Source organism: Mustela erminea, chromosome 10 (genome assembly GCF_009829155.1).
Source record: "Mustela erminea isolate mMusErm1 chromosome 10, mMusErm1.Pri, whole genome shotgun sequence".
Classification (NCBI taxonomy): Eukaryota; Metazoa; Chordata; class Mammalia; order Carnivora; family Mustelidae; genus Mustela; species Mustela erminea.
In genome coordinates, this window is record NC_045623.1 from 34,152,697 (window position 1) to 34,180,279 (window position 27,583).

A 27,583-nucleotide genomic window follows, 5' to 3' on the forward strand; every position below is an offset into this window, starting at 1 on the left:
TTTGCAAGATTTATTTATTTTGGAGAGAGAGAGTCTGTGCATGAGCAGGGGCAGAAACAGAGGGAGAGAGAAAGAGATTCTTGAGCAGACTCTGAGCTGAGTGTGGAGCTGTACGCGGGGCTCCATCCCACAGCCCGGAGTTCAGGACCTGAGCCGAAATGAAGAATTGAGGGCTTAACTGACTGAGCCACTCAGTGCCCCACTAAGATTTTTGTGAATCAAAATTCCTGAAGAAACTAAAGAAGGTATGTTCTTCAGTTCTGGTGGTGGTATTGTCACAGTCAGTTTGGGCCACTGTAACAGAATACCACAGACTGAGTGGCTTAAACAATAAACATTTCTCACAGTTCCAGAGGCTGGCAGTCCAAGATCAAAGTGTTGCCAATTCGGTTCTTGGTGAAGGCTCTCATTCTGGTAGACAACTGACTTCTTGCGGTCACAAGACACGGAGAGAGAGAGCTCTTGGTTTTTCCTCTATTTCTTCTTCTTCTCCTCTCCTCCTCCTCCTCACCCCCCTTCCCCTCCTTCTTCTCCTCTTCCTCCTTCTATCTTCTTCTAAGTTTTTTATTTTTTAAAATAATCTCTATGCCCAACCTGAGACTCGAACTCACCACCTTGAGAATCAGGAGTTGCACAGTCCTCCAACTAAGTACCTTGCAAGGCCCCACCTACTAATACTATCCCTTTGCGAGTTTACAGTTTACAGTTGCATTGTGGGGTGACATGAACATTCAGTCCACAATACTAACAGTAAAAAATAAGTCCATACACACAGAGCTTAGCAGCTGACAAAGTAAATTCATATAAATTGTCTCACTTGTACCTCATGTTTGTTACCACTGAGTTAGCTATTTTTATTTTCCTTGTTTTCCAGATGAGGGAGCTGAGCTGAGAAGGATTCAGTGATTTCCCCAAGGTCACACCCCTAGTAAGTGGCTGCGGTGGTGAGCAGATTCAGGTCCTCTCGTTCCAAATCCCATGTTCTTTCAGCTGCAGCAGGAATCAGGCTGTTCTGCCCCCAGTATGAGCAGCCACAGTCACAAAGCCGAAATGAGAACTGATGTTTACTTAGTGCTCTGCTACGGGCCATCCTCTTTGAGAACATTATCTCCTAGGATAGGTTTTATTACTCTACTTTAGGTCCCTTAAAAAATGGGAAACTATCAGGTTTAAGTCACTTTTCCAGATCATGTGGCTCGTCTATGACAGAACAAGTATTTGAACCAGGTCTGGGTGAACCCACAGATTATGTTCTTAAACCTTCTGCTTTTTGAAATGCTCTTTGGAAAACAGTTTGAAAGATGAAAATATTCTGCTAGACATATTTATCGAGATTTTTAGTAGAAATGGATCTCTTGCCCTTTTAAAAGCATGAGCGTCTCACAATGTACTCCATTGAAAGCCCTATTTTCTAAGCACTGCAGATGGAGGACAGATGTTTCTTTATGCTCTGAAAGGTCCACTCTATGTAGCTGACCATAATGAGATTGTATCTTGTACTGAATGTTTCAGAAAAATGGCCTCGGACAGATCATTCCAAACGAAAGCCAAATCAAAGCAGTTACTGCATAGATTTGATGAAAACAACAGGATGTTATTCAGTGGTTTGGGTGGGAAGTTTTCATTTCAGAGTTCACTCAGAACCACACAGCCGTTTTCAGATGTGTTTGACCCTAAAATTTAGTCTCAAGTCAGAGAATTGCATGCATTATCTGACTGAGATTCCTGTGTTGGGGTGGGGTGCCACAGGTATGGGGCACAAAATGCTGGACTTTATTTCAGTATGATACAGAATTACAGGTAGAATGAGGTCCTAAGGCCATGGAGAGGGAGTGGAAACTTGGACTTAGGTCAACTATTCAGATAAAGTTACTTTCTGTGAGTTCAACGGTTATACTTGAATGCGTGAGTATATTTTAAACACCTATTTGGGAAGAATAATTGGGCCTCTAAGATAGTATTTCCTAGGCTTTGTTGTGTTTTGGGGTCATGACAACCCATGACAAGGTTTTTAGGGCCAATACACCAGTGGACTTATGTTTTGACTGAGCTGATCACCAGGTTAAGAAGTCTGCTGGCATCCTGCAGAGAATCCTAGTATCTCAGGCCTGAATCTGGTCTCGCAGACACGTAGCTCAGCGTTTCTCATTTTACTGAAGAGGAAACTAAAGTAGGCTCCAATAAGGGTTCGTTACATTCTGGAGTTAAACTTAATACAGCTGAGAGGGCATTCCCCAAAGACCTGAAGGACCCAAGTTCGAGGTAGTGTTTGAAGATTTGTTTGAGGTTTTGTGTAATATCTAAGAACACGAACTCTGAAATCGGACCTGTTAAAGCAGATTTCTTTGCTTACTAGCTCTGTGTGTTTTGGTAAAGCATTTAACTTCCTTGAGCCTTAGTTTTCTCATCTGTAGAATGGGCATAAGATTTTCATCCTTTAATTTCACCATCCTGTTACACCTTCAATTAATGTACCCAAAGTTCTACTTCCTTGTGCTGTTCTGCCCACCAACCTTCAATGACTTTTTTTCATTTTCACAGTCTGTCCACAGTCTGTCCAGTAGTTTCTGGCATATACCCTTGCAGTTAGGCATTCTGGCCGACCTACTGGCCCCATGACACAGTTTGCCGGTTCTTAGTTTTCTCCTAATTTATCATTCTGCACCTGCAAGGTGCTAGACACTGCACTGCTTGAAGAGGATAAAAAAAATGAAGAATATTTGGTTTCTGTCATCAGTTTAATGAGGAAGAAATCAAAAAATAACCTTACTACCTTGTCATTTTGAATAAAACCACCTAACTCCAATTTTGGAGAAGGAAGGTGGCCGGAGGAGGTTGGAGACAGAATGATGATGAATGAATGAATGAATGGAGGGTTGACCAAAACACTGAGAGATGATGATGGGTAGATAGATGATAGATACTATTCCGTATCTCCATGGAAGGAAGGAACTTCTGATGGAGAGAACAGTACGGGCAAAGATACACGGAGGCTTAGAAAGGCCTGGTAAAGAGGACTGCCATGCAGTTCCATGTGGGGGGTTCATAGGAATGCATGTGGGAAGTCCAGCACAGCCCAGTGCATTTGGATTTTGGCCAAAAGAAAATCGCTGGGGTCAGGCCACATCGCTGCTTTGTTCTGTCCCACAGGGCCCCAAAGGGCAGAACATTAACCTTTGCAGTGAGTCACATGTAAACGACTGTGTTTGCTGGAGTCTCTTCCTCAATGTACTGAGGCTGGGGGCATCTTTCATACCATGTGACAGAGCGAAAAATCAACATGGTTACATTTCTGCTGCTGACATCATTCTAGCCATGTGCCATTGGACTTCATTTTTCCAAGCTTCTTCTAGCTAGTTACAAGAGACAAGACCATTTCCTTTAAATCATACTGCCTGGCTGTGGGAGGGCAGATGAGAATGAGACAGTGGTACATGGTCCCAAAGGAGACTCCTACTGCCCTGTTCTCAGCAGCGCCCTGAGTGGTGATGGATAAATCTTGTTACCAATGGGCAACCCAACATGCCATCATTTGCATGGTGACTTGGCTATCTGATTGCCTCCAAGGAGATATAGATGCTGCCCAGGGCATGGCCTGTTTTATCAGCCATGTGGGCTATCCCTCTTCTTCATATTAGGCTAGAGAAGAGGGAGGAAAGAAAGAGCCCGAGTACTCCTGATGGAGTACTTTTCTCCTTTTTCTGGAGTAGAGATTCTCCTTTTTCTGGCCCCATAGATGTCTCTCATTTGGAAGAGAACATCCCATTCACATGTCAGCCAGTCAGATGGTCAGATACTTATGGAACATCTTGGAGCCTAGACTTGGGTAGACATGGATGCCATCCACCCCAGTTTTATAATCTGGTCAGGAACACAGACACTGAATGAGTAGTAGTTATCAAAGGGATGGATACCTCAAAGTATCCATCAAAGTGCCAGTTGCAATGAAGACACCCAACAGGGAACCCCGAACTTGGACCTGGTCTGGGAGGTGCTATGCTAAGGAAGTGACCCTTGACCCCAAACACTGGATGAACAGGAGTTAGCTAAGCAAAGGGAGCATGGAAGAGCATTCTAGGCAAAGAGAAGTACATGTGCAAGGGGTGGGAAAGATCATGTTTTAAAAGATTTTCTACTGTATTTGGAAGAAAAGTCATCAGAACTAACCAGCAGTGAACACCTACCAGGGTCAGAAAAGATGCTAGGCATTTTATATAATCCTCACGGAACCCTCCTGAAGCCATACTTCCATGAAGGTGGGGCCCTTGTTTGTCTTGTTCCCATTGATCACACTGTATCCTCAGTACCTAGGATGGCAACTGGCTGGGAACAGATGCTTAGTATTTGTAGACTAGAGTTTACATTTTATAGAAGAGGAAACAGAGGCGCAGAGGCATTAGGTTGGTTACTCACGTGTTACTGGTGGAGAAAAGCCTCCAAGTCAGCATGGAGTGGAGTGCCTTCCTGGTAGCCTGCTGATTGTCCAGCTGTGTCTAGGACACTGATCTTGCTTCCCCTTCTTCTAGACACAAAGGAGCACAAGCCTAAGAGCAGTCCTGAGCTGGGCACCAGGGCTCAGAGGAGGAGCACAGCACACAAGATCCAGGACAGCCCGTCACATGTCAGGTGAGCCCGATGGGCACACAGTCTGCCCTGGGAGCTGGTAACCTGTTGGAAGCGTATACTAAATGCAGGGAGAAGCTGACACGCCTCAGTTTACCAAGACTGGAGGTGTGTCTCTCCAACTGAGCCGGTCTGCTGCTTGGATGCTTAGGCTAGAGCCCCATGGAACATAATCCTGAGACCTGAAAATTTGGAGGCATCCATGGGCCCCGAGTCAGACTCCAGGCTCAGTGTAAGTGGCGATGGAGTGGCCTCAGATTTCCAGCTTTGGTGTTAAAGCCCACGAGGGTCAAGTACCTCATGGGTCACCTTTGTCATTACTGGGGCCTATCAACTGAGCATGACCAAGGCCCTTCTGAAACTCTTCTAGCCGGCCCGTCTTCGAGAGCACCCCTTCACTGTCTCACTATCTTCTCTGATGCAGAGATGGCAGGACTGCTCTTCCTACCAGTTCCGTCCTCCTCCACTTGCTATTATGCTTTAGGTTCTCCAGTGAATAAAAGTCTTATTCGTATGTCCTGAAAATGAGTCATTTTAAAAGCTCAAAAATAAATCTATGGTGTGTTCAGACTCTTAAGAAAGTTAATATTAACCCCCATCCACACTTCCTACTCACTGAACCTTCTATGTCAATCAGAATACCAGAGTTGCAGGCACCCTAGGGAACACCTAAGTTCACCCTCTCATTAGGCTCGATTAGGCCAGGCCCCCGAACCCACGGACATATGCATATTGCACTGGAAATGCCATCACGAAGGCAGATGATGAATTCCACATGTCACAAGGACCTCACGTCCTCTTGCCTGTTGAGCTGACCTCCAGCATCCTCAGCAATACCAAATCCCCTGAGTCACGGCTCACTCTGAGAGAGGAAAGTGTTATTTTCCTACAGGCCCTTGAGTCATGGGCTCAGTGAGGGTCTCTGCTGCGCACGCCAAGCATCACCTATTCCATCTGACTTATTTCCCCCCTTGCAAAAAAATTCTCTGTGGGCACCCTTTTCTAAGCAGGATGAATGAAGACTCACCACCAGTAGAAAAAGGGACAATTTCTTTCATCTAGAAGAAGATAAACAGACAACGTGATTACACAAAGTTGCTTGGTAAGGAATCTTTCCTTCCTTAGCAGAGCTCAGTGGCAGGTTGGGGGACAGGCAGCATCCAAGAGCTGTGGTAGCACTGGGTGCATGGACCCCAGGGACAGCTGACCTGATGTACCACTTGCCTTGAAAGGCATGTGCTTTGAAATGACGCCAAAGGAAAATGTCAAGGGAATCAGGGCTTCAAGGAGTGGGTTCTTTGCTTGACTTAAGGCTTTTTCCATACTTAGCAGTGCATTCAGCCAAAAGGCAAAACCAGGGAGAGACACACCATCAGCTTGGGGTGAGAAACACAGCTTCTTATCTGGAACATGGCATGGATTCAATAAGGACAGCATAACCCGCTCCTCCAAACGTCTAAATCAGCAGAACGAATTTAGAACTAATTTAGCCTGAACTGGGATTGGTAGTCATTTTGCAAGTCTAAAATGTCTGCCAGCATTTCCCTATAATAAATCAGGGCTCTAAGGGAGTTAGACTGCCATGTAGTGAAACCCAAACTGATGACGAGCCTCATCTCTACCTTGAAACAAAACCCAACATATTAACCTCTCCTTTTAATGGCATGAGGGTATTTACCCAACATCTCCCACAGGACTCGAAATTCAGAATGGCATTCCATTCTTCAAATGATATCAAAAGTGCTCGGAGCTTAGGTTAGGACATGTAAATAAAAACAGCCCCCCGCCCCCCCAAATAACCACATTTAACAATATATTAGCACTTTGGATGAAATTTTATATTTAAATGAAAGGGTATTTAAAACTGTTTGTGCATATGTATGTGAATGTATGTCTATCTTTTCCCAGAATATTCAGAGCCTGTACATCATAAAGGACAGTATTTGATCCCCAAATCCTCAGCTGTATTCACTGCTCCATCCCTTGCTTGCCATATGACCTTGTCTGTGTGCACTATACAAAAAGTGGGGATTTGGTGCTACAGAGTCCCCAGTTCAAAACTTGGCTGTGCCACATCCTATGCAATCTCATATGTGACCTAATATGTCCTTTCACTTGCCTGGGCCTATTTCTTTTTCTATAGAATGGAGATCATGCCTACCTTTATATATTTCAAGCATTAATGATATTTACAAAGTGTATGGCAGATGCCCAATGTGGTAACTATTGAAGAATGTCTCTTGCAGAGCCTAGTTTTCTTTTAGGTGAAATGGGGACAGGAACCTAAACTGCTTTGTGTCCAGTAATGTCCTATGCCCAGGAGGGGTCATTATTAAGATGCAGGACACAGTTCAAATGAATGCAGCTTGTGAGGGAATGCACAGGACTTGAGTTAGGGAGGATGCCTGGCTGCTGAGCTCAGATCTTCCACTCTTTGTTTACATATAGATTTTCTGGACTTCTGAGAACCAGCCCAGGAGAGCACAAAGTGTACTCACCAGGGGCACAAGCAGATAGGTGGCAGCTCCCTCAGACAGTGGGTCTGTGATCTAAACAAGCCAGTTAGGTCTTCCTCTTCAGAAAAGTCTATGTGGTTCCTTCCAGTTGGAAAGTTCTAAAATTCTGAAATTACATTTGTAAGTGAGGGAGCAAATAAAATGGACAGGAAGTAACTCACTGGCTTGAAGAAGACCAACTAGGACAGATATGGAGGAGGAAGAACTGGCTCAAAGGGAGGGAAGAGGGCGGTGAGCTCTAAAAACCAGAGAACCATCTGGAGTCTTCAAACTCCAAGGTGGGGAAGAGAGTATGTAGTATGGGGTTGTGTTCTTTACTGCACCTCTGTAGAAACAGGCTTTGCAGACCTGTAGTTTGAATAGGGTTCCTCTTCTGAACAGTCAGGAGAACTTGGAAAATGTTAGTTTCCAAGTTTGTTTTCTCATCTGTAAAATAGGAATAACATACCAAATAAGGCTGTTGGATGGATTGAGCTAGCATGCATAAACTGTCCGCCACCTGGCTCGTAGCAGGTGTTCAATAACATTATGCTATTTCCCCTCCAGGGATGGACACCATGCTGAAGGAGCATAGACAAAATGATTCCATTTTTATCTTTTCTCAGTTTGAAAACATTAATGTAGTTCATGAACTATTGCTCTGTCCAGGTATCACAAGCCAGCAAAAGTTTCCCAAGTCTCTTAACGCAGACCGAATCAATTCTCCTTCACTTGGTTACTTCTTCAGACTTTCCCTTTTCACAGAGCAATTTTAGGAGACTGGCTCTGTCTATTATGAAAAGGGTGACAGAACTCTTCCATTCTCCCCATAATGATCTAAGTCATTTCTCTGGGAAGCACTATAAAGACACCAAGACAAGGATGTGAATCCAAACCCACTTCAGGCAAAGACTAGAAGGAAACTCCTGTCACACCGGTAGCATTTGGTCCTCCTGAGGTTTAGACATTTGCCTTGGGTATTAATTTACACAGATCAAAATATTAATGAAGTAATTGGAATTAGGTGACCAGTTAACTCCGGTTTCCATATGCAATACTCTAGGTTATCCACTTAAGGAATGCAAATTGGTCCTACCCCCATTCAGTATATTGAAGAAATCTCTTATTTGGAATTTGAAATTGTGACAAGAAACCACCTTCTAGGAAGGGAGACTCTTGATAAGTGAAAGATGTTTATTTTCGTGAATACAAGCTAAAACATCATTCTTAGTATGACTTAATACTCTCAAAGATGGCATTTAGTAATGGGTGAAAATATGTAAGCTTGGAGTGCATAATTAGGAAAATGCTAAGTAGCACAGCCAGAGGAGGGGTGGAGAGAGAGGGAGAGAGCGCATCCTGGAAAGGGAGAGGGTGGGGACCAGGAGAGTAAGGTACTTCAGTCCTTCCAAGGGAAAAAAGAGAGGTGAGCCTCAGCAGCTGACAGGCCTGCTCAAGAGGCCTGGGAGGAGATTCTCTATTGGGGTGTGTGTGACAGACTTGTTATGAGCCATGAGAACTCTCACGGGCTCTGCAACCCTTGGCCGCCCCACTCCCCATCTTTACCTTACTCTTGAGATTTTGGTCGGGGGGTGAATGGAATAATTAGACAGTTGACACAAAAGTTCATGAATTCTTTTTATTTTTAAGGATTTCATTTATTTATTTATTTGAGAGACAGAGTGGGGTGGGGGGAGGAGTGGAGGGAGAGGGACAAGCAGACTCCGTGCTGAGCTCAGAGCCCAACACCGGGCTTGACCTTATGACCCTGAGATCATGACCTGAGCCGAAATCAGGAGTTGGGCACTCAGCCGACTGAGCCACCCAGGTGCCCCGAAAGTTCATGATTTTTAGTAATAGAAGACCAATTCCCTTATCTCTCTCAAGGGCACATTGAATAAATATTCAAAGCAGGTTTTTTAAAAGAGTGCCAAATTCTTAACTGCTTAGGGCACACACATGTCTGGTCTGGTCCTGGTGCCAGGCACTGCTTGAGGCTTTCTGAGTGCCTCTCATTTGACAGGAGTCACTGAGATTAAGTAGGGGCCACTGAATTGTTAAGATCTTACCTTGGGGGTTGCACTGGATAAAGGCAAGGCAAGAAGAAACTATGGAGTCAGAGCTTGTCACCTTCTATTTGATTTATTCTCATCTCAGCGGCAGAGGGAGGCAGAGAGTAAAGAATGGTGTGTGACAGGCCCTCCCCGAACAAACACCAGGCATGTGTAAAAGGGCATACGCAATTTAAGGTATTTTATTTATTTTTTAAAAAAATTTTTAAAAAGACTTTATTTGTTTATCTGACAGACAGAGATCACAGGTAGGCAGAGAGGCAGCCAGAGAGAGAGAGGAAGGGAAGCAGGCTCCCTGCTGAGCAGAGAGCCTGATGGGGGGCTCGTTATGGGGCTCGATGCCAGGACTCTGGGATCATGACCTGAGCCGAAGGCAGAGGCTTTAACCCACTGAGCCACCCAGGCGCCCCCTTAAGGTATTTATGATAAAAAATAATTTGAAAAACTTCTGTGTAGCACGCAGGCAGCTCTACAGAATCACTGGTATTTGGGAGGCAGGATTTATAAATCTAGATCAGAGGATAAGAAGATAACAGGGCGGAGAGATTTGTAATTTAAAAAAGACTGTGCATTTTATAAAATGACTTTTTTTCTGATCCTCCTTTGCCATACAAGATCTCTTTTCTTCGGTAAATATGGGGCTTGAGTTCACAGGTGTGACTCTGGGCCTCTGGACCAATCACTTTTCTGTAGAGCTCAGTGAGGAGGGGGACAGGGGCTGCAGCTACGAGTGGGGTTTTAGAGAATCCCCAGAAGGGCAACATGGGCTCAACAGCGCAGGGGCATCTCTCCCGGCCGACAGGCCCTCACTGTAGTCACAGTCGGGAACGGCCATTATTTCAGGGTGGAAGGGAATACTGACGAATGAAGTCACACTTTTGCATAAACTCGGGGCCCCATCACTGTCCTGGAGGCTGTTGGCACAGGACCCCAGCATCCCGAGGTCCCTGGCAGTCCCTTAAATGGCTGCTGACGTCTTGAGTCAGACCCTGGCTTCTTTTCCTCAGTGTCTCCCATTGCTCAGCCCTTCGAGGTGGATGCATGCCTTTCTTGAAGTACCGCACGTTCAGGGTGAAACACGGCCAGCCAGTGTAAGTCAGCAGAGTCACTTTCCTTCATAAAATCTGGTTCCATGTATGTCGAGTTCTGTCCTCCAGCAGAGAAAAGTCTTTGATCAGCTTTCTAACGTGCTCCTGAAAGTGTGTGTGCATGGGGGATGGAGGGGGGTGGGGGGAGGGGAGTAGGAACTTGAGAGGGAGACAGAGAGGAAGGTCGAACTATCATGGACTTATTTTTACCCAGTAATTCCATTTTCCCTCTTTTACTCAAACTTCTCCAAATTTCATCTTGCCGTTCTTTACTTTTTATAAATCTGATCCATAGCCAGTGTTAGAGCTGCGCTAACAGTAAATGGAGAAATGAGAGCCAAGAGGAGAGGGAGAGAGCTGGGTCGCCTTGTGAACACCAGTCCCCAAGGACGAGCACCACCGGAAAGGCGGACCTACTTAGAGTCCTGGGGACAGGTGTCGCCCCTTGCTCCAGCATATTCTAGGATCAAACCAGCTCTTTTCAGGGGCTTGTTATTTTGTGATCATCATCGCATATTTTGAGAACTCCTACTCTTGTCATGAGATTCATGCGTAAATCTAAAATTGACTATCCAGTGAATGATACAGCAGTACACCTGCATGGGGACAAATCAGTAGAGTCAACTTCTTCCAACATTTAATCTGTTTTTATTTGCCATTTGTTATAAAAATTGAATCTGTATTTTACACAAAAGGTACTTTAAAACAGTGAAGTTTACCAAAAACCACTGAATCTCAAGCAAAGGGATTCACCACCAAAATGCAGATTTACATGGTAAACCTGAGGCCTCAAAACATTCAGCTTACAAAAAAAAAAATCTTATATTTTCGAATAATTCATTACCAGAAGCAAAACCCGACTATGTACATGTTTCAAAACAGGTGACAAAATAACAAAGGCAGCTTTCACTGTGAAGCTAACCAAAGAAAATGCCCCCACCCAAGACTGGCCCATTATTCCACTCAGAGTGAAACATCTGAGGAGCTTTAAGAGTATTTAAACATAAATATTTAGGTTTACACACAAGACACATATGCACAGACATGTCGATTCTAATTCTATGCCCCTTTGTATTTTTTAAATTGCACCATCTCTGTTAGAGATAATATAGAACATGCAGGAGGCATTCATAATTGTTTTTCTCAGCAGTGGTGTATTATACAAGTCAAATGCAAAATTTAAACATGAATTAGGTTCAACCGGGAGCCATCTCAGCTCAGTACTTTAGCTCATATATTCTGTATTAATGCTTTAGTGTTGATGAAATTGTTCATATTAAAAAAAAAAAAAGTTGAAGAGAATGCAGTCTATTACCAAAGGTACCGAGCAGATAGTTCCCAGTGGATTTAAAAGTGATGGGCCAGAAACAGGAAGAAACCAATTAAATAGGACTGCAGGTTTTCACTGCTTTCACATTCAGCTGAAGATAAGAAATAATTATATCCAGGACATTTTCCGACAGCCATTAGTTTATACCATTTCATGTATATAATGTCTTCCTAATTCAAAGGAGGATACAGGGAGCTCCTCCCCCCCCCCCCCCCCCCCCCCCGTGCCTCCCTCTTGTTTCCAGAAAGAAGTGAACACAGATTTTGATGCAATATCCAGTTCCTGGAAACAAAGTGGACTTACGGTTATATTCTCTTGCTTCTGGGAGGGATGAGAGATCATGGGGTGAATCAGCTCTCAATACTGCAGTGACGGGTAAAGTGGAACAACTCAATCAGGCCTAATTAGAGGCCCTGGCTTCCCCCCAAATAAATACATGCTCAAGGATCACTGCGAGTTCTTTAGCACAAATATATTGTTATACACAAGTGCTAACCAAGTACTAGGAGGTGAGTGAGTGGAGAGGGAAAACAACATACCTACGTGCAGTTAGGACGATGCTAAGAGAATGTAAAAATGGAAGGAGCGTTTTATGGAAAATATCGGGAAAGAAAGCTGTCACCCACAGGTTAACTATTTGATTATTTTAATGGTTTGTTAACCCACCATTATGTGATATTTTAATTAAACATACAAAATCTGAATTATGAAATGCATGAAGAACAGAAACAAATATTGTCACTCTCAAACAATTAATGTTATGCAAAGAACTCACTGCCGCTTACCACAGCACAATAGTAACTTTACCAATGAACGAGTTAGGCCACAGCACTGGGAGCCCATAGATCTCTGCTTATCCTGTTTAACACAAACATTTGTTAAGTGACAGTGAGATATGGTGATATCCAGGGAAAAAAATGAAGACTGAAAACACGGTCTCTATGTGCCACAAAGACATATCCTAGGATAGGTTAGGGAAGGAACACTATACCATACCAGGAGTGCTCAAAACTGCCCAGGGTGTCTGTGTCTGTGTGTAGCCAAGCTCATCTGTGAGTGTGTGTGTGTGTGTGTAAGTGAAACGAAGCTATGCCATTGCTACCATGAGCCACCAATTTTGTTCTGAGTAATAGCCACGTGTATTTTTTGGAAAACATGCTATACATTCTTGGAGATCCTAGGCCAACTAAAGTGTCCTCATTGAATACACCGCATTTTCCTCATTGAGAATCCTCTTAAATGAATATGAACACTCGCAAAATGAAGATCTGCTCCAACAATGCAGTGAAGGTGGCCTCCAATGCCACATTTCCAATATGTCAAGCGGCGGTCTCAGTGTTCACTGCTTCAGGGCCATATTATTTCGAAAGCTACCTAAACACTGATGTGTAAGACGGAAACAAGACAGAAATCTAAAAACTGTGGCATCAAAGAACAAGATTTGTACCAGTAACCATACCCTAGTGTTTGGAAAGCAGCTTACAATATTCAGTATTGATCCTGATGGTAAGTAATGAGCTTCTAGAAACTGAGAGTAGTGGTAAGGAAGATTTAGTCAATGACTTTTGCAGGGAACACAACTGGTGTGACTAGCCGTGGAGATATTTTAGTTTGTGAGAATGACAGCAAAGCTGAAATTTGTTTTTGAAAACTCTTCTTTCTGGAAGGGGGTTGGATTTTTCATGGAAAGTATGGCTAATTATATGGCCACAAATATTTCAATACCTCTCCATGCATCATATTCCATATTCTAAATATTTAAGATAAATCCTACCCAACATTGAAATCAGTACACATGACAATTTTATTGCGAAACATTAAAGTGGCAGTTAACTTACATTAAAAAAAAAACAAAAAAACAAAAACAAAAAGAGCAAAAACCCTAGATAGAGTCAGAATCTGTTTTCTAAAGTCCTAGAAGAAAGTTTCATCAGTTATGCCTGGGTCCCTGAGAACTTGAATGTTCTGACTAAAGGCAAGTTTTGGTAGGAATTAACATTTTTACACTGTTCCTTCTCATTCAGAATAAAAATAAATGTTTTAGGCAGCTTTTGGTGCTTAGAGTTTTATAGCTCATTTTATTCAAATTACATTTGACATAAGCAATCCCTTTCTGAGCTTGAGTTCAGGGGTGTGTGGCATGTGAAGGGAGTGACATTTTGCTGTGATTTAAAGACTCGCTTTATCTTTCTGGAAGGGGCAAAGCAAGAAACGACATCCCACACATCACAATTCTGTGTTTACAGTACTTTACCCATAGTGTTTTCCACTTTTGTCTAGGTGCAGTTAACGGGTTACTTCAGAGTTAACATCCAAAATGAGTCGGGCATCATAATGCCCAGACCCGTTAGAGAAAAACATGGTAAAAATGTACATTTCCCCAAAATGAGTCAGTTGACTTTATTCATTTTACAATATGCATGATAATAAAAGACTACACACAAAGCTGTTTATTAAAAAAAAAAAAAAAAAAAAGGAAGAGCAAAATGCATTCCAGGAAAGTTAGACAAAAGCACGAGATGAATTTCAGTTAAATGGATCTACTGCTTTGTGAGCTTTGAGAATTCTTAAATACTGAATAGAGGCGGAGTGTTTTACATGATAAACACATCTAGAGATCATGCAGATGAAGTATTTTGCTTGAAGTCTTAATTTGTCTGGGTGTTATGAAATCAGTTTTAAAGATTCTGTACCTCTCCTCTCCGTCACAGTTTTTGAACTAATTAAGAATTGTACCCGTACAACAGCACAGAGACTAGGGAAGAGAGAGGTAGATGATGCGGCCATCCTCTTATGAGGAAAGCCCCCAAATATTTTAGGGCATGAACACAAGGCCTGTGTTATCCAAAAGTAATTAGTTGCAGAGTACAAAAACATTCTGGAGCAGGGTGCACACAAACAGGAGACTTGTAAGCAGCCCAAACCAAGTATATTAATAGTAAATTCTTAAATGCATGTGTTCTCTGTACCTTACAAAAATTATTCTCACAGACTTTGAATCCAAGATTATACCATAGAAAATAGTCACAGGTTTTACATTTACTATAAAAATGACTAGCAAATAAGAAAGGCTTTGATGATACAAAAGAAGACATTTTAGTTAATAGAGTAATTTTCAGGATGCCCCGAGGCTGACGGGTCCTTAGTACCCTGTCCTTTTTTATGCTCATGCCAAAGACAGGCGCTTTCTCAGGGCTCACCCTTGTTTGGGGGCTTTCTTTTTTAGGATTCACCATTGTTAAGATAAAACAAGATGAAGGAAGACTCCAGCAAGGAATTCGGCCAAGCACAATGTACACCCTGCCTAAAAATATTTCAGAACATAAATCAAAGACAGTGTAGAATATACACCAAGGACATCTATATTGATGAATTTATGGTCTAGGTGATAAATATCAAAGCAGGAAGTCCGTTAAAACAAGTGTGCAAATAAGTAAGTAATGAGGACTAGGGGAAGGAGATGAAAGAGTATCTAATCTTCAAGGTAAAAACTGTAACGTAGAGATTCAACAATTTCATGTCCCCCATGTCACCCTCGAAGTGTACTTCTCACGTCTTATTAAGTTAAAGATCAGTTATTCACAAGACTTAAGTTCAGTGTTAACACTTTTTACCTGTTTAATTTAGAGTTAGACACTGAGTTGCTTTAAAGATATTTGGTTATAGTTAGTCATAATTATTATCCATTTTTCATCTTTATAACTTAGAAAATCTTAGTTCTCATTTAAAGCCCTGGGGCAAACTTTTAAACATTATTTTCTCCTTAGGTCAGCATTTATCTAAGCACGTCTGCAAACGTTCTGTTACAGGGAGAGGAAGCGTGTTGAGCAAATTCTCCTCTACAATCAGACAACTCCGTTTTAGGGACTGACATCCTTCCAGTTCAGGAGGAAGTGTTTCCAGGTAATTACCAATGAGCTCCAGATGAGTCAGGTTCGACAGCTCACCCACGTGAGGGGACAAACTCATCAGGCTATTTTTCCCCAAAAGTAAACACTGCAGCTTTTTGCACTGAAACAGCCCATCTGGTAGCGTCTCAATCTGGAAAGGGAAAAAAAGAAGCCAGTAAAACTTGTTTTCTGTGGTCTATGATAATACATTTGCTTATTTATGCCCCTACCTTTTCCCAAAAACATTCCTGGACATTTGCAGGACTCCACAGAACAGTGATGATAAATATGAAGGAGACGGAAAAGATAAAGAAAAAAGAAGAACGGCCTGACTTGAAGTTGGCACTGAGGCTACCATGAACTTCTAAACCCCTGCTGTACGTGTGCGTGGGCAAAAGATTTGATTCTAAGCATTCTAACAAGCAATTCCCAAACAAAACCTAATCAGTCACCTACTCACGGTCCCCAAGATAAAAAACAACAGCAGCAGCATTTTAGGAAAATCACAATTATTCTTGAGGCCGAGGATCAGAAATAACTTGTTCTCAAGAGTCCTCATGAAGAATTACTGTGTAATATAATGAGCAGTAGCCTCAAAAACACTGTGAGTACAGACACAAGGCTATTTCTAGAGATTGAAAACTTCCTTCTGTTAAAAGAAAAAAGTCGACAGAAGCACAGACAAGAAGACGTGATCATCTACACATGCACATTTCATTTCCCTCCACATATACACTTCTGAGTCTTTACCCTTCTTTCTGCCCTCTGGCAGTTTCAATGAAATCATGTAACACGGAGAAATAATTTAAAATATGATAAACAGCCTGACATTAGGTCAACACCTAGGACTGCTCAAATGAGCTGCTCCCCCATGTGGTGGCTGGTTGCATGGGAATTTCTAAGGGAGCCACAGTCCATATGTGAAAGTTGACTGTAAAAGACATCCACAGAAGAGCTGAGAGCAAGCATTCCCCCCTCTCATCATGCCACTGAAAGCTGAGTTTGCACCAGGCAGTGCTGGACAGCACACACCCTGATCTGTAACACTCCACATATTTACGTATCTCTGGATGGGGCATCTTTGCAGCTATGAAATAGTGCAGGCTCCTTCCTTGGTTCAGGACATGGCTTTGGTAGACACAGGGATGAAAGGGGCACTCGAGAGCTCAGCCCGCTGCTCCGACGGGCTAACACAGCCCAACTGAGCCAGCTTTCTGCTGGAATTTCCAGGGCCATCCAGAACAATCTTCTCAAAAGGATAAACATTCTCTATGCAAACTAAAAAATGGTCAGACTGCCTTCAAAAATACTCATTATATTGGAAATTCCCCTCTCTTCCATCACCCACACATATACTGAGTCCTGGATATCCCTGGAAATAAATCGAATGATCCCCATTGCTGAGTATGGCATTCAATAAAGTTCGTCATTGCACACCAGAATACTAGGAATAAGCAAAGGAAAAATATCCATCCTTCCCTTTCATTCTCTTCTCAAGTATGCAGATGTAAAACAGTACATATGTAGATTTCGATGTAGAAATGTGGCAGAGAGATAGGAGACAGGAGAAATGGAACCCCTTTCTACTGCAACATCTTCTAGTCGGACACCTGCTGCTCAGAAGTAGGGTCAGGGACGTACAAGTAGAGTAAACAATCTGTCTTGTGCAGCCCAAGCTCAACCCTGAGAGTGCCTATCAGTGTCTAAGTGATGACTTAGGCAAGACAGCTGAAAAAAGAGGGTAGGCTTGGCTCATCTGTATTCAGTAAATGCAGGCAGAGAGCCTCCGTGCCAGTCTCCCAGTTAGGTGCAGATGATAAAGCGCTGAGCAAGACAGATAGGTCTTTGAGAACCATGGTCTAATGCAGGATTTCTCAACTGTGGCACTGTTGACCTTTTGGGTGAGGTAATTCCTTTTGTGGGGGTGCCCTGTGGATTATATACTATTTAGCAGTGTCCCTGGCCTCTGTGTCCTAGATGCCTCCTCAGTGGTGATCATCAAAAATGTCGCCAGACAAATGTCACCTAGGGGGCTGCAAAAGTGCCCCCATTTGAGAAGCTCTGGTTTCCTGGGTGAGAAATACTAAACAGTTACATGAATTAATCTGTCATGGATGCTGGGAAGGAGGGGCTGTATTAGAGACTGTCTCAGGGACCCCTCCATCTCCCTAGTTCAGTGAGCTTCCAGATGCCCAGCAAGGACTTGGCTTAACGGGACTCATCTCCACTGGGAGAATACCCGGAAGCCATCGCCATCACGCTCCTGTCTGGCTATCAGCACTACCAATTCTCATCAATCTTCTTTCAAATTTCTGAATTTGTGATTGTAGCAACTTCTCAGGCCCCTAAGGCAGACGAGGGATTTCACAAGGCAGTGGGAGTGAGCCGGAGGGTCCCCTCAGCTGTGCTGCTGTCATGAAAGGGAGGCAAGGGCTGCGGTTAGAGGTTCTCCTTCCTGAGTGCCAAGTGTCCATCTCAGGGACTTTCTCTCAGGTCCACACCCAGCTGAGATGCGAGACCTTTTGTCACCTACCTGAATCCAATTATGTTAAAGGAGGCGGGGGAGTTGTGTTAGAGACGCAAAACTTTCCTTCACTTCAGCTATTTTATTCTGAAAAATCGAACACCTTTAAAAATAGTTTACCCTGGGGATGACTGGGTGGCTTAGTGGGTTAAGCCTCTCCCTCCAGCTCAGGACATTGGGCTCCCTTGCTCAGCAGGGAATCTGTTTCTCCTTCTCCCTGCTGCTCCCCCTGTTTGTACTCCCTCTCTGGCAAATGAATTAAAAAAAAAAAAAAGTTTGTCCTGATTGCCTGGGCCAATACATTTTATAAAAAATTTTTTAGATAGCATTTATTTATTCTCAATTCATTTAACATGCTCTTTCCTAGACCATATAATATACAACCTGAAAAGGAAAAAATCACCCCCATGCTACTGATTTCTTTTAAAAAATCAAAAGAAATGTTTGCAGACTATCAGGGAGATGAGAGACTTCATATGCAGGATGGTTTTTACAGAATGAACTATAAACTATACATGCAACAAGCTATTAAAGAAACTGAGAAAAGGAGAGAAACTAATGCTATATCCTAGAATTCTCTGGCAATAACATTTCTCAAACAAAATGTAGTAGAGCCCCTAGAACATCCAAGGAAGGATGGTCCCCTTCCTGTATCTATTGCTGGCATTTGATAATTAAATACTCCCCTGTTTCCAGAGGCTTCGACTTACTTCAGACTCTGTCTCAGTATCAGATTTCCCCTTTTTTCCTGGCTGTCGAACACATCAGCTCAGAACATGCTAACCAAATCCATAAAATCCAATCGTTTCAGGAAATAAAAATGAATATTTCCATTCCTAAGTAATGATGTCAAACCCAAGCTCCACCACATAAATGATGCTCAGAAGTAATTTCTACTTCCAGCTATAAGCTTTGGAGTTAATGGGCTACAAGCCTTGGAGTTAATAAAAGAAATGGATTAAATGCACAAATGCAGGGGCACCTGGGTGGCTCAGTGGGTTAAACCTCTGCCTTCGGCTCAGGTCATGATCCCAGGGTCCTGGGATTGAGCCCCACATCAGGCTCTCCGCTCAGTGGGGAGCCTGCTTCCCGCCCCCCACCCCCGGTCTGCCTCTCTGCCTACTTGCGCTCTCTGTCTGTCAATACATAATAAAATTTTTAAAAATGCACCAATGTAGAAGTTGGAAGACCTAGGTGTAAACTGGAGTGGTTTTTAAAATTTGAGCGCAACTATTAAGTCCTCCCCCTTTCCTATGCTTCTCCATCACATACAATACCATCATAATCCAATTATGCTTTGGCACTGGCATAGAGACGCTGCCTCCCCCTCTCCCACCTCCCACGTCCACCCACACACACACCACTGCATCCCGTGTAATAGCATTGGTTGGATGCATCTGAGATGCAGTAGAGGGAGGGCTGGAGTGGGAGCTGGAGCTCTTGGGTTCCATCCCAGATCCATCGCTGGGAAGCTTCAGACTTCAGGCAAATGGCTCTGAGCATCAACTTCAGTCTCAGTAAAATGAGGGCAGTAACGAGAGCAGAGGTTGGAGACGTTTTTCTCTAAATGTGTAGGACAGGAAATATTTTAGGCCTTGTGTGTGAAGAAGTAAAACTGAAAATATTATGTAGGTACTTACATAACAAGAGAGAAAAAAATCCATACACGTTTAAATGAGGAAATTCAAAATAGAGTAACAGTCGAGGATAATTTTTTTTTTGTAATAGAGGCCCACGAATGAGAACAATGGAACAATGGAATTTCTTCATGGCTACTGAGATTTGAATTTCATATAATTTTCATGTGAGACAAAATGTTATTTAAAAAAATTTTTTCCCTGACCATTAAAAAATTTTAAAACCATTCTTAGGTTGGGGCTATCTACAAATTTAAAAAGCATTCTTAGCTCAGGCTGTGGGTACGTTTTGGTCTCAGGTTGGCAGTTGGCTGACTTGATGGTCTATGGTGTTCCTTTCAAATATAAATCCTCATTTTTTCATTTTATATTCCTACTTCTGAATCATAACTGATTTAAACTTTGTCAAGGGGTTTTATTTCTTGATTATACTCTCCCAACACTTCTAAATGGATTACAATCAGAGCCTCCTTTGAAGGTGTTGGTTCATGCTAAATATCACTTTCAAGCTCAAGTCTGACCCCACCTACTGTCCAGTGAACTTAAACCTGAACTTGACTCCAGACTTCAAGGCATTCTCCATTCTGACCCACCTTCTAAATGCTCTCATCTCTCATTACATCTGGACATGCCTCTGTCCATGACCTCTAACCTTTTACATTTCCCCAACCCCCAGTGTTCTTAGGAACACTCCTCACTAGAGTTACTATTAAAAAAAAGCATCTTGGGCACCCGGCTGGCTCAATCAGTAGAGCATGTAACTCCTGATCTTGGGGTTGTAAGTTTGAGCCCCACATTAGGTATAAAGATTACTTAAAAATAAAATAAAAAAAAAAAGAACATCTTGCTCAAATATATTCGGCAAACATTTGAGTATTATACCTCCCTCCTGGAGAAGCACAAAGCATATTCAACTACAAAAAGTTCTGAGGTATCCTAGAACAAAAAATATGATAAAAAGAAATGTTTACTGTTTTGTGTGATAACACCTATTACTATCTTGTAGAAGTTTCTTGTAGAAGAAACTCTAGAGTGCCCTCTCTCTGTGAATGTCTGTCATTTGGGGGATGCCCAACAACTTCGATGTCTGGAGAATTCCCTAGTTCATCTTGGTGGGGAGCAGAGTGCACTTCCCACTGGAGGAACCGACAACACCAAATTCCAGTTTTTCTAGATTCTCTACAGCTTGAGTGTGGGGTGGTAGTTCATAAGCTCTGCTCATCAGGTGCTCAGACTTGGACTTTACATCGGGGCTAGTGTTACAAAGCAGCAGAAACCACGAAGAACTTTTGTGGGAGGGTGAGGGCTGTAATAGCAGCAGCATCCAGTATTCGGGCAGCACTGTGCCAGGGCTGGGATGGTCAGTGGCGGGGTACCCTCACCATTTTGTTTTTGTGCTAGGCTTTTGACCTTTTGGTTATCTGACTAACTTAATGCTAGACTGTTTTTCCAAGCTTGATTCTGCAGCCTTTACAGTGATAATATGAGAGACACAACATCCTTTCAATAAATGTCTTTTCTACTTAACCACAGAGAGCATTTGTTGCCTCCATCCATGAACCTGGTATATTGCCCAACTCTAGAAGAGCATTTTAAAACCTCTGCTTTCAGGAACCTTTACCAACTTTTATTCCAAATGGACAAATCAACTCACATTCCTGAGTATATACTTATGCATCCAATTTGATATTTTATTTTCTAAGTTTATTTTATTCATTTATTTTTTTTTAAAGATTTTATTTATTTGACAGAGAGAAACAGAGCCAGAGAGGGAACACAAGCAGAGGGAACAGGAGAAGGAGAAGCAGGCCTCCCACTGAGCAGGGATCCTGATGCGGGTCTTGATCCCAGGATCCTGGGATCATGACCTGAGCCAAAGGCAGATGCTTAACAGCTGAGCCACCCAGGCACCCCTTATTTTCTAATTTTAAAAAATATTTTGGTCTACCTCATAGAATCTTAGGAATCTCAAAGTTAGAAGGAACCCTGAAAATGAAACGTGAATCCCTGATTCATTCTTACCGAGTGGTTGACAATCTATATCTGGACAGTTTAATTAATAAGAAATCATTTACCCCTTCCCAAAGGTTCAGTTTTAGGACAGCTTTTTGGGAATATGAGAAATCTTACCCCTACTTGTCCTGGTTCTAACACTCATGGTTACTTGCAAGAAGATTTCTATTTAAGTCTTCCAAATATTTAGAGACCATTACCATGGACTATTCTTTTTCCCTTCCCTCCCTTATGTCCTACATTTAGGTTAACTGTTCTGTTGGAGAACTTTTCATCTCTCTGGCTGGTAACTTCTGCATGAGTTCTACTTTCTCCATATCCTGATTAAATAAGTCTCTTCATAGTTGTGATGATAGTGTTCCTCACCCATTCAAAGGTATCATGGTCATTGTTATGGCTCTGGGATGCTCAGCAACTGCTGGTTATTAGACTTCTGAGACAACTAAGCCTAGGATATTCTATTTTGGCCATAACTGCCTTCAGCATTGGACTTTTCTTTCCTCCTTTATTTTTTTGAAAAGATTATTTATTTATTTGAGAGAGAGAGCGAGCGAGTGCACATGAGTGGGGGGAGGGACGGAGGGAGAGAGAGGTAGACTCCCTGCAGAGCAAGGAGCCCAATGAGGGACTTGATTCCATACATGACCTGAGCCGAAGGCAGACATCTAACAACTGAGCCACCCAGGCGCCCAGCACAGGACTTTCCACATGTGCCAAGTATCTTCCCTTACTCCGGATAAAATGTGTCTGATACACCTAGTTTCTCTTTTAGACGTGGTCACATCAATAGACTTGGTGTCAAAAGTACCAATGGATTTAAGGTCTTATTATATTAACCAGAAAAACACACTGACCTGCTTACAAATTTAAATAACTCATGGGCCGCTGACAATTTAATCAGCTGCAGTTTTCAAAAATTCATGTGGTGATATAACCACACAACAACTTGGTGGAACTGATGCCTTTCAAAATAATTAGCTGTATCTTTTATTATTGATTTAACAATGGGACAAGTATAACCAAAATATTAACACTGATGAACTACATGATTAAACAATGCTAATAATAAATCTCTAGACGTATAGTTTTCAAAGTATGGTCACCACACCAGCAGAATCAGCTTGACCTGGAATTTTGTGAGAACTGTCAACTCTTGGCTCCTACACCAGACCTACTCAATCAGAAACTCTGGTAGTGTCCAGCAATTGGTATTTTAACAAATCCTTCAGGTAATTCTGATGAACACTGCTCATCTAGATCAACCCTCAAGGATTCTTACAGTCTTACAATCTTATCAGTCTTACAGCCTGATAATCCTTTAGGATTTGAAGATTTCTCATTTATCTTAGAATGGATTCTAGCCTTTTAACATATGAGTCAAGTCTTAGGGCTCTGAAAATCAGCAGGAATTTTGTTATCATCCCCCAACTTTCTGGTGTTTTCCCAACAACCTATGGTTTTTGAAAATAATGTCTGGGGATTAATATGTTTATTAGCCAACACCATGCTCATAGTCACATTTAGCATGAAATATGAATTATAAAAAGTCTAGGAGATATTACATTTTGGTGGATGGGGTAGAAGAAAACAGCTCTCATTTTCTACAACAGGAAGATCAAGTTTCATTTTATGGCAGACCTGATTTCGGAAAGATTTTTTTCCTTCTTCTCATATGGACATTACCATCACTCTCTTGCCCTTTTGGCTAGCATGGTTTTTTTTTCCTTTTCCCTTCTGCTTCACATTTTAACCTAGGAAACTACTCATTTATTTTTTTTTTCTTGTTTCAGTGAAGTCAAGTTTTCCTTAACTTGGCTTTACTGTTGCAAATTATGGTTCATTTTTAAAGTATGGAGGCTGGAAAAAGCTTCTAAGAAGCCCTAGTGTTGCATTATAGAACCAGGCCTTTCATTTTGAATTATCTTTCTACATATGCATGTAGATTTCAAGCCTTTTTTTACTGCATCACAAAAAAGATTTATGAATAATTCATGATCCCAGTATTTTTAACAAAAAGTTCTTTTCCTATGACAGATCTGGAAAGCTAAAAACTTTTATGAAGCTTTCTAACTACTTAAGATCTTTCCAAAATGAAAAGTAAGCTCTGTTATAGCTAATGAGTTTAAAATACTTCAGCTGTGATGTTTCTGTAAAAAATGGGGAAAGGGAACATTTGTTGAGCAATTACTATGTGCCAGGAACGATGCCCAGTGCTTATATGTATTTTTTCTCACAAAATCTCCATGACAACTTGTAAGTTCGGTCAAAAACTGATGCTCAGTGCTTTGGTAATTTACTCATGGGCATGCGACTGGTAAGTGGTAGTCGGAGCAGGCTCAGAGGATGCTTTGTAGGACTGAAGGTCCATTTTCTTTACCCACATTATACACGGCAACAGCAGAGGCTCAAAAGACTAGCTAAATAAAAGGAAGAGTGCATTTACTTACATTGTTGTTGGTCACGGCAAAGTACTGCAAATTACTCAGATACTGGATTTCTTCTGGAATGAAGGTCAGGTGGTTATAGCTTAGATCTAAATAATGTAGTTTGGTGCATAGGAAAAGCTGCAGGGGCAGATTCTCGATATTATTGTGGTTCAAAGAGAGCTGCTCTAGATTAGATAGCGCCCCGATCTGGGCAGGGATATAAGCAATGTTATTGTGCCACAACTTCAGGCAGGAAAGATTCTGGAGATGCTGAAAGCTAATGATCTCTTCCACCGTTTTAAGGTTATTTTCTTTTAGATCTAATTCATGCAGGTTGTTCAGGCTGAAAATGGAGTGTGGGATGCGTTCCAGGTCACAGCTGATCAGCTCCAGGCTTTTCAGATTGACCATCTTTTTCAAGTTGTTCAACACCACCAGTTTGCTTCCCTCATTATCGAGGGACAACTTCTGCAGTGAAGGCAGGAGGTCTGTAATGACTTGTGGGATCCGGGACAGGCTGCTCTTCAAGTAGAGGGTCCTCAGGTTTTTTAAGTCTTGAAAGCCTTCCAGCTGCATGGTACTCAACTGCTCAGGGAGAACACAGCCCGACAGATAAAGTTCCTTGAGATTCTTCAGGTGAAATACCCAGCGTGGGATCTTCCCCATTTCGGTAAATTTCAGGCGGAGGATTTTTAAGTTCTCCTCCAAGAAGCCCAACGCCGGGTGGTCCACCAGGAGGGACGAATGGTACACATGAAGCTCCTTGAGGTTGACCAGCTGGGAGATGGCGGAGGGCAGCTTGACCTCAGGGATGAGCTCCAGGCTGAGCACTTCGATTTCTGTCAACTCAAACACATTGTCTGGAAGACCATTTAGCATAAAAAGATGCAGTTCTACCTTGTCCTGGGAGTTTTTCACAAGCTTACTCTTTAGTTTCTCAACCGTCCATTCGTTATTGAGGTTGATCTGTTTCAGTTTGTTCTCACTGACCTCTGACAGGAATATGGAGAAGCGTTTGGAATAGAGGGGGTCATATTGATCGGCCAGATGGAGGATGAAGGCGAAGTCATTCTTGACATCAGGGATATCGCTGTAGTTGCTCTTTTCTCTCAACGCCTCGAAGGAATATTGCTTCAGAGAACTCCTCAGCATCCACCATAAGCTGTAGGAGGAGGTGAGACCATAAAGTATAACTAAAATCACATAAAATGAAGCCAAGACCTTAAATATTTCTGCCAAGGAGTAGACACACTGGTAGCGCTTGTAGCCCGTGAAAGCTTGTACATCGACCGAACAGTCAATTTCAAGTGTGATGTAGGTTAGAAAATACGGAACGTAGGTTATGATGAGGACAAACAGAATGACCTTCACGATGATCTGCTTCAGATACACTCTGTAAATGATGTCCTTCTGCTCCACGTGCATGCGGAACCTTTTCACTTTTTCAAAGATGGCTTTGGCCTGTTCGCCCTCCTTCTTATCCAGGACGCTGGAAGTGGGGCTTTCGATGCCAGCTGACTCCAAGCCAGGCTGTGGGTAGGGCAATGACTGCTTGCTGGAATCAACGTCGGCTGAACACCCTGAGGACGAAAGCAGGACTTTGGACTTGGAAAGGGTCAGGGGCCTCACGGACTGCTCGGCCACCGTTTCGGACAGGGCACGGGTGGTCCACGGAGAATCGAAGCACTTGTGGAGGATGGCCACGAAATGCTCGAGTCTGGAACTGGTACTGGGGTAGTGAAGCCAGAAGTTGCTGCAGGCTGCAAAGATGAGTGTGTGCAGGAGCACCAGGTAGGGGAAGAACTTGGCGAACCAGTGGAGCTGCTTCTCGTAACAGACGGCATCGATGTAGGAGTACTGCTGTCGGTGGAGGTCATTCTGGATTCTGAGGGGGAGTGGAAGCGGGGTCCCGGGATCAGAGGAGGACATGTTGGCGCTGGCTTTCAGGAGGTCCCAAGGCACGGCACAGTGATTGTCAAATTCCACCTTACATGGAAGACAGCACAGAACCCTGCTCTGTGTGAGCTGGAGAGCTCCGGCCAGCACGGCCACCAGCAGCATGATCAGGGTGATGTAATACCAGAAGACGTCCCACCATGGTTTTAGGATGTGATAGGATGACTGGGCGTCTGCTAAACATTTCAGCTCCGTTAGTGTAATCATGACTTTCCCTTGTAGGAGTCCAGGAACTGGAAGAGGAAAAGAAAAGAAAAGCCACTGAAGCAAGGATCCAAAGCCCTAATGGCTTGTCCTAGCCAGGTAGGATTTAGCTCAGGGACAAAACCTGGGAGGCAGGGCTGATCAGAGGATGCAAACGTCTTCTGGTTTCACTTGAAAACTTGGGCCATCCCAGCTGTGCACTCATCTTCAGATGAGAGACCATTTGGTGGTCACCAGACTGGATCTATAAAGGTATTTGGGGCAGACTGTGAAGCAACTACCTAGTCTCCTCCTGGATCTTGACTCTCTGCTGAGTCATTAAAAACCAGAAGCCGGGGCACCTGGGTGGCTCAGTGGATTAAGCCTCTGCCTTCAGCTCAGGTCATGATCTCAGGGTCCTGGGATCAAGCCCCACATCGGGCTCTCTGCTCGGCAGGGAGCCTGCTTCCCTCCCCCGCCCCCGCCTGCCTCTCTGCCTACTTGTGATGTCTGTCAAACAAACAAACAAACAAATAAATAAATTTAAAATAAAATAAAATCCAGAAGCCATGTTTTCTTCAACCAACATTAGGAAAACGTATTCTTATGTTACTTATTTCTTACAGCCACATTTCACACCTTCCAAAGGGTCTGAACAAGCTCTTTTTCACATCCTACCCCATGTCTGGAGCATCAGTTATGGCTTAAGAGCTGTGTTTAAACCATTCTGTGGAAATTCTTCTGAGCAAGCATTGCTTTATGTAAGTATCTGTTAGGATTAGAGGGATATATCAGTGCTACATTGGAAACAAACTGTGAGTTAATGCATGCTACTATGGGGACTCTCTCATAAGCACTGTTTTGATGTCAAAGTACTAATTCGATAAACGATTAAGGATATGTTCTATTATTACATTATTTTTGCCTTCAGAAACACAAGAGGCAGATTTTGCATTTTTTCATATTAAAAAGTATTCAGATAGTGCTCCTTACAGCAATGATTTATGTAATGTTCAACCTTAGCTATATCAACTGTTTAAAAAATAGCTAATTAGTAAAATCCAGACCATATAAGATGGAACAGAGGAAGAAAATAAAAGGAAATATTTGGATCTAATAGTGTATCTGGTAAGAAAAAAAATTCACAGATTCACAGTAGTCTTTTAATGGATAAAGAGAGTGAACCAGATCGTCTCTAAGGGCTCTGCCAGCTCACAGTTTACGGCTGTATTTGTCCTCTTAAAGGTCCTGTGAGTTAAATTCATTTAAGACATACAACTGCAATTGCAGAAGAATGTAAACACGAACGGCCCAACCATGATATGGGTTGACAGAGAGCGAATATT

At 42.7% G+C, this 27,583-nt stretch overlaps 1 protein-coding gene across 3 annotated transcripts in view; it reads right to left on the bottom strand.

Annotated features, from left to right (window-relative positions):
* Positions 1 to 7,281: 7,281 nt before the first annotated feature.
* LRRC8B (leucine rich repeat containing 8 VRAC subunit B) overlaps positions 7,282 to 27,583 on the bottom strand; it is a 70,249-nt gene continuing 49,947 nt past the window's right edge. For all 3 annotated transcript variants that reach the window (XM_032301511.1, XM_032301512.1, XM_032301513.1), the window contains 3 exons: positions 24,120 to 26,287; positions 14,859 to 15,649; positions 7,282 to 7,295 (listed from right to left, as the gene is read on the bottom strand). In XM_032301511.1, coding sequence (XP_032157402.1) covers positions 15,377 to 15,649; positions 24,120 to 26,261 — 2,415 coding nt within the window. In that variant the 5' untranslated portion in view covers positions 26,262 to 26,287 and the 3' untranslated portion in view covers positions 7,282 to 7,295; positions 14,859 to 15,376. The remainder of the gene's footprint in view (positions 7,296 to 14,858; positions 15,650 to 24,119; positions 26,288 to 27,583) is intronic.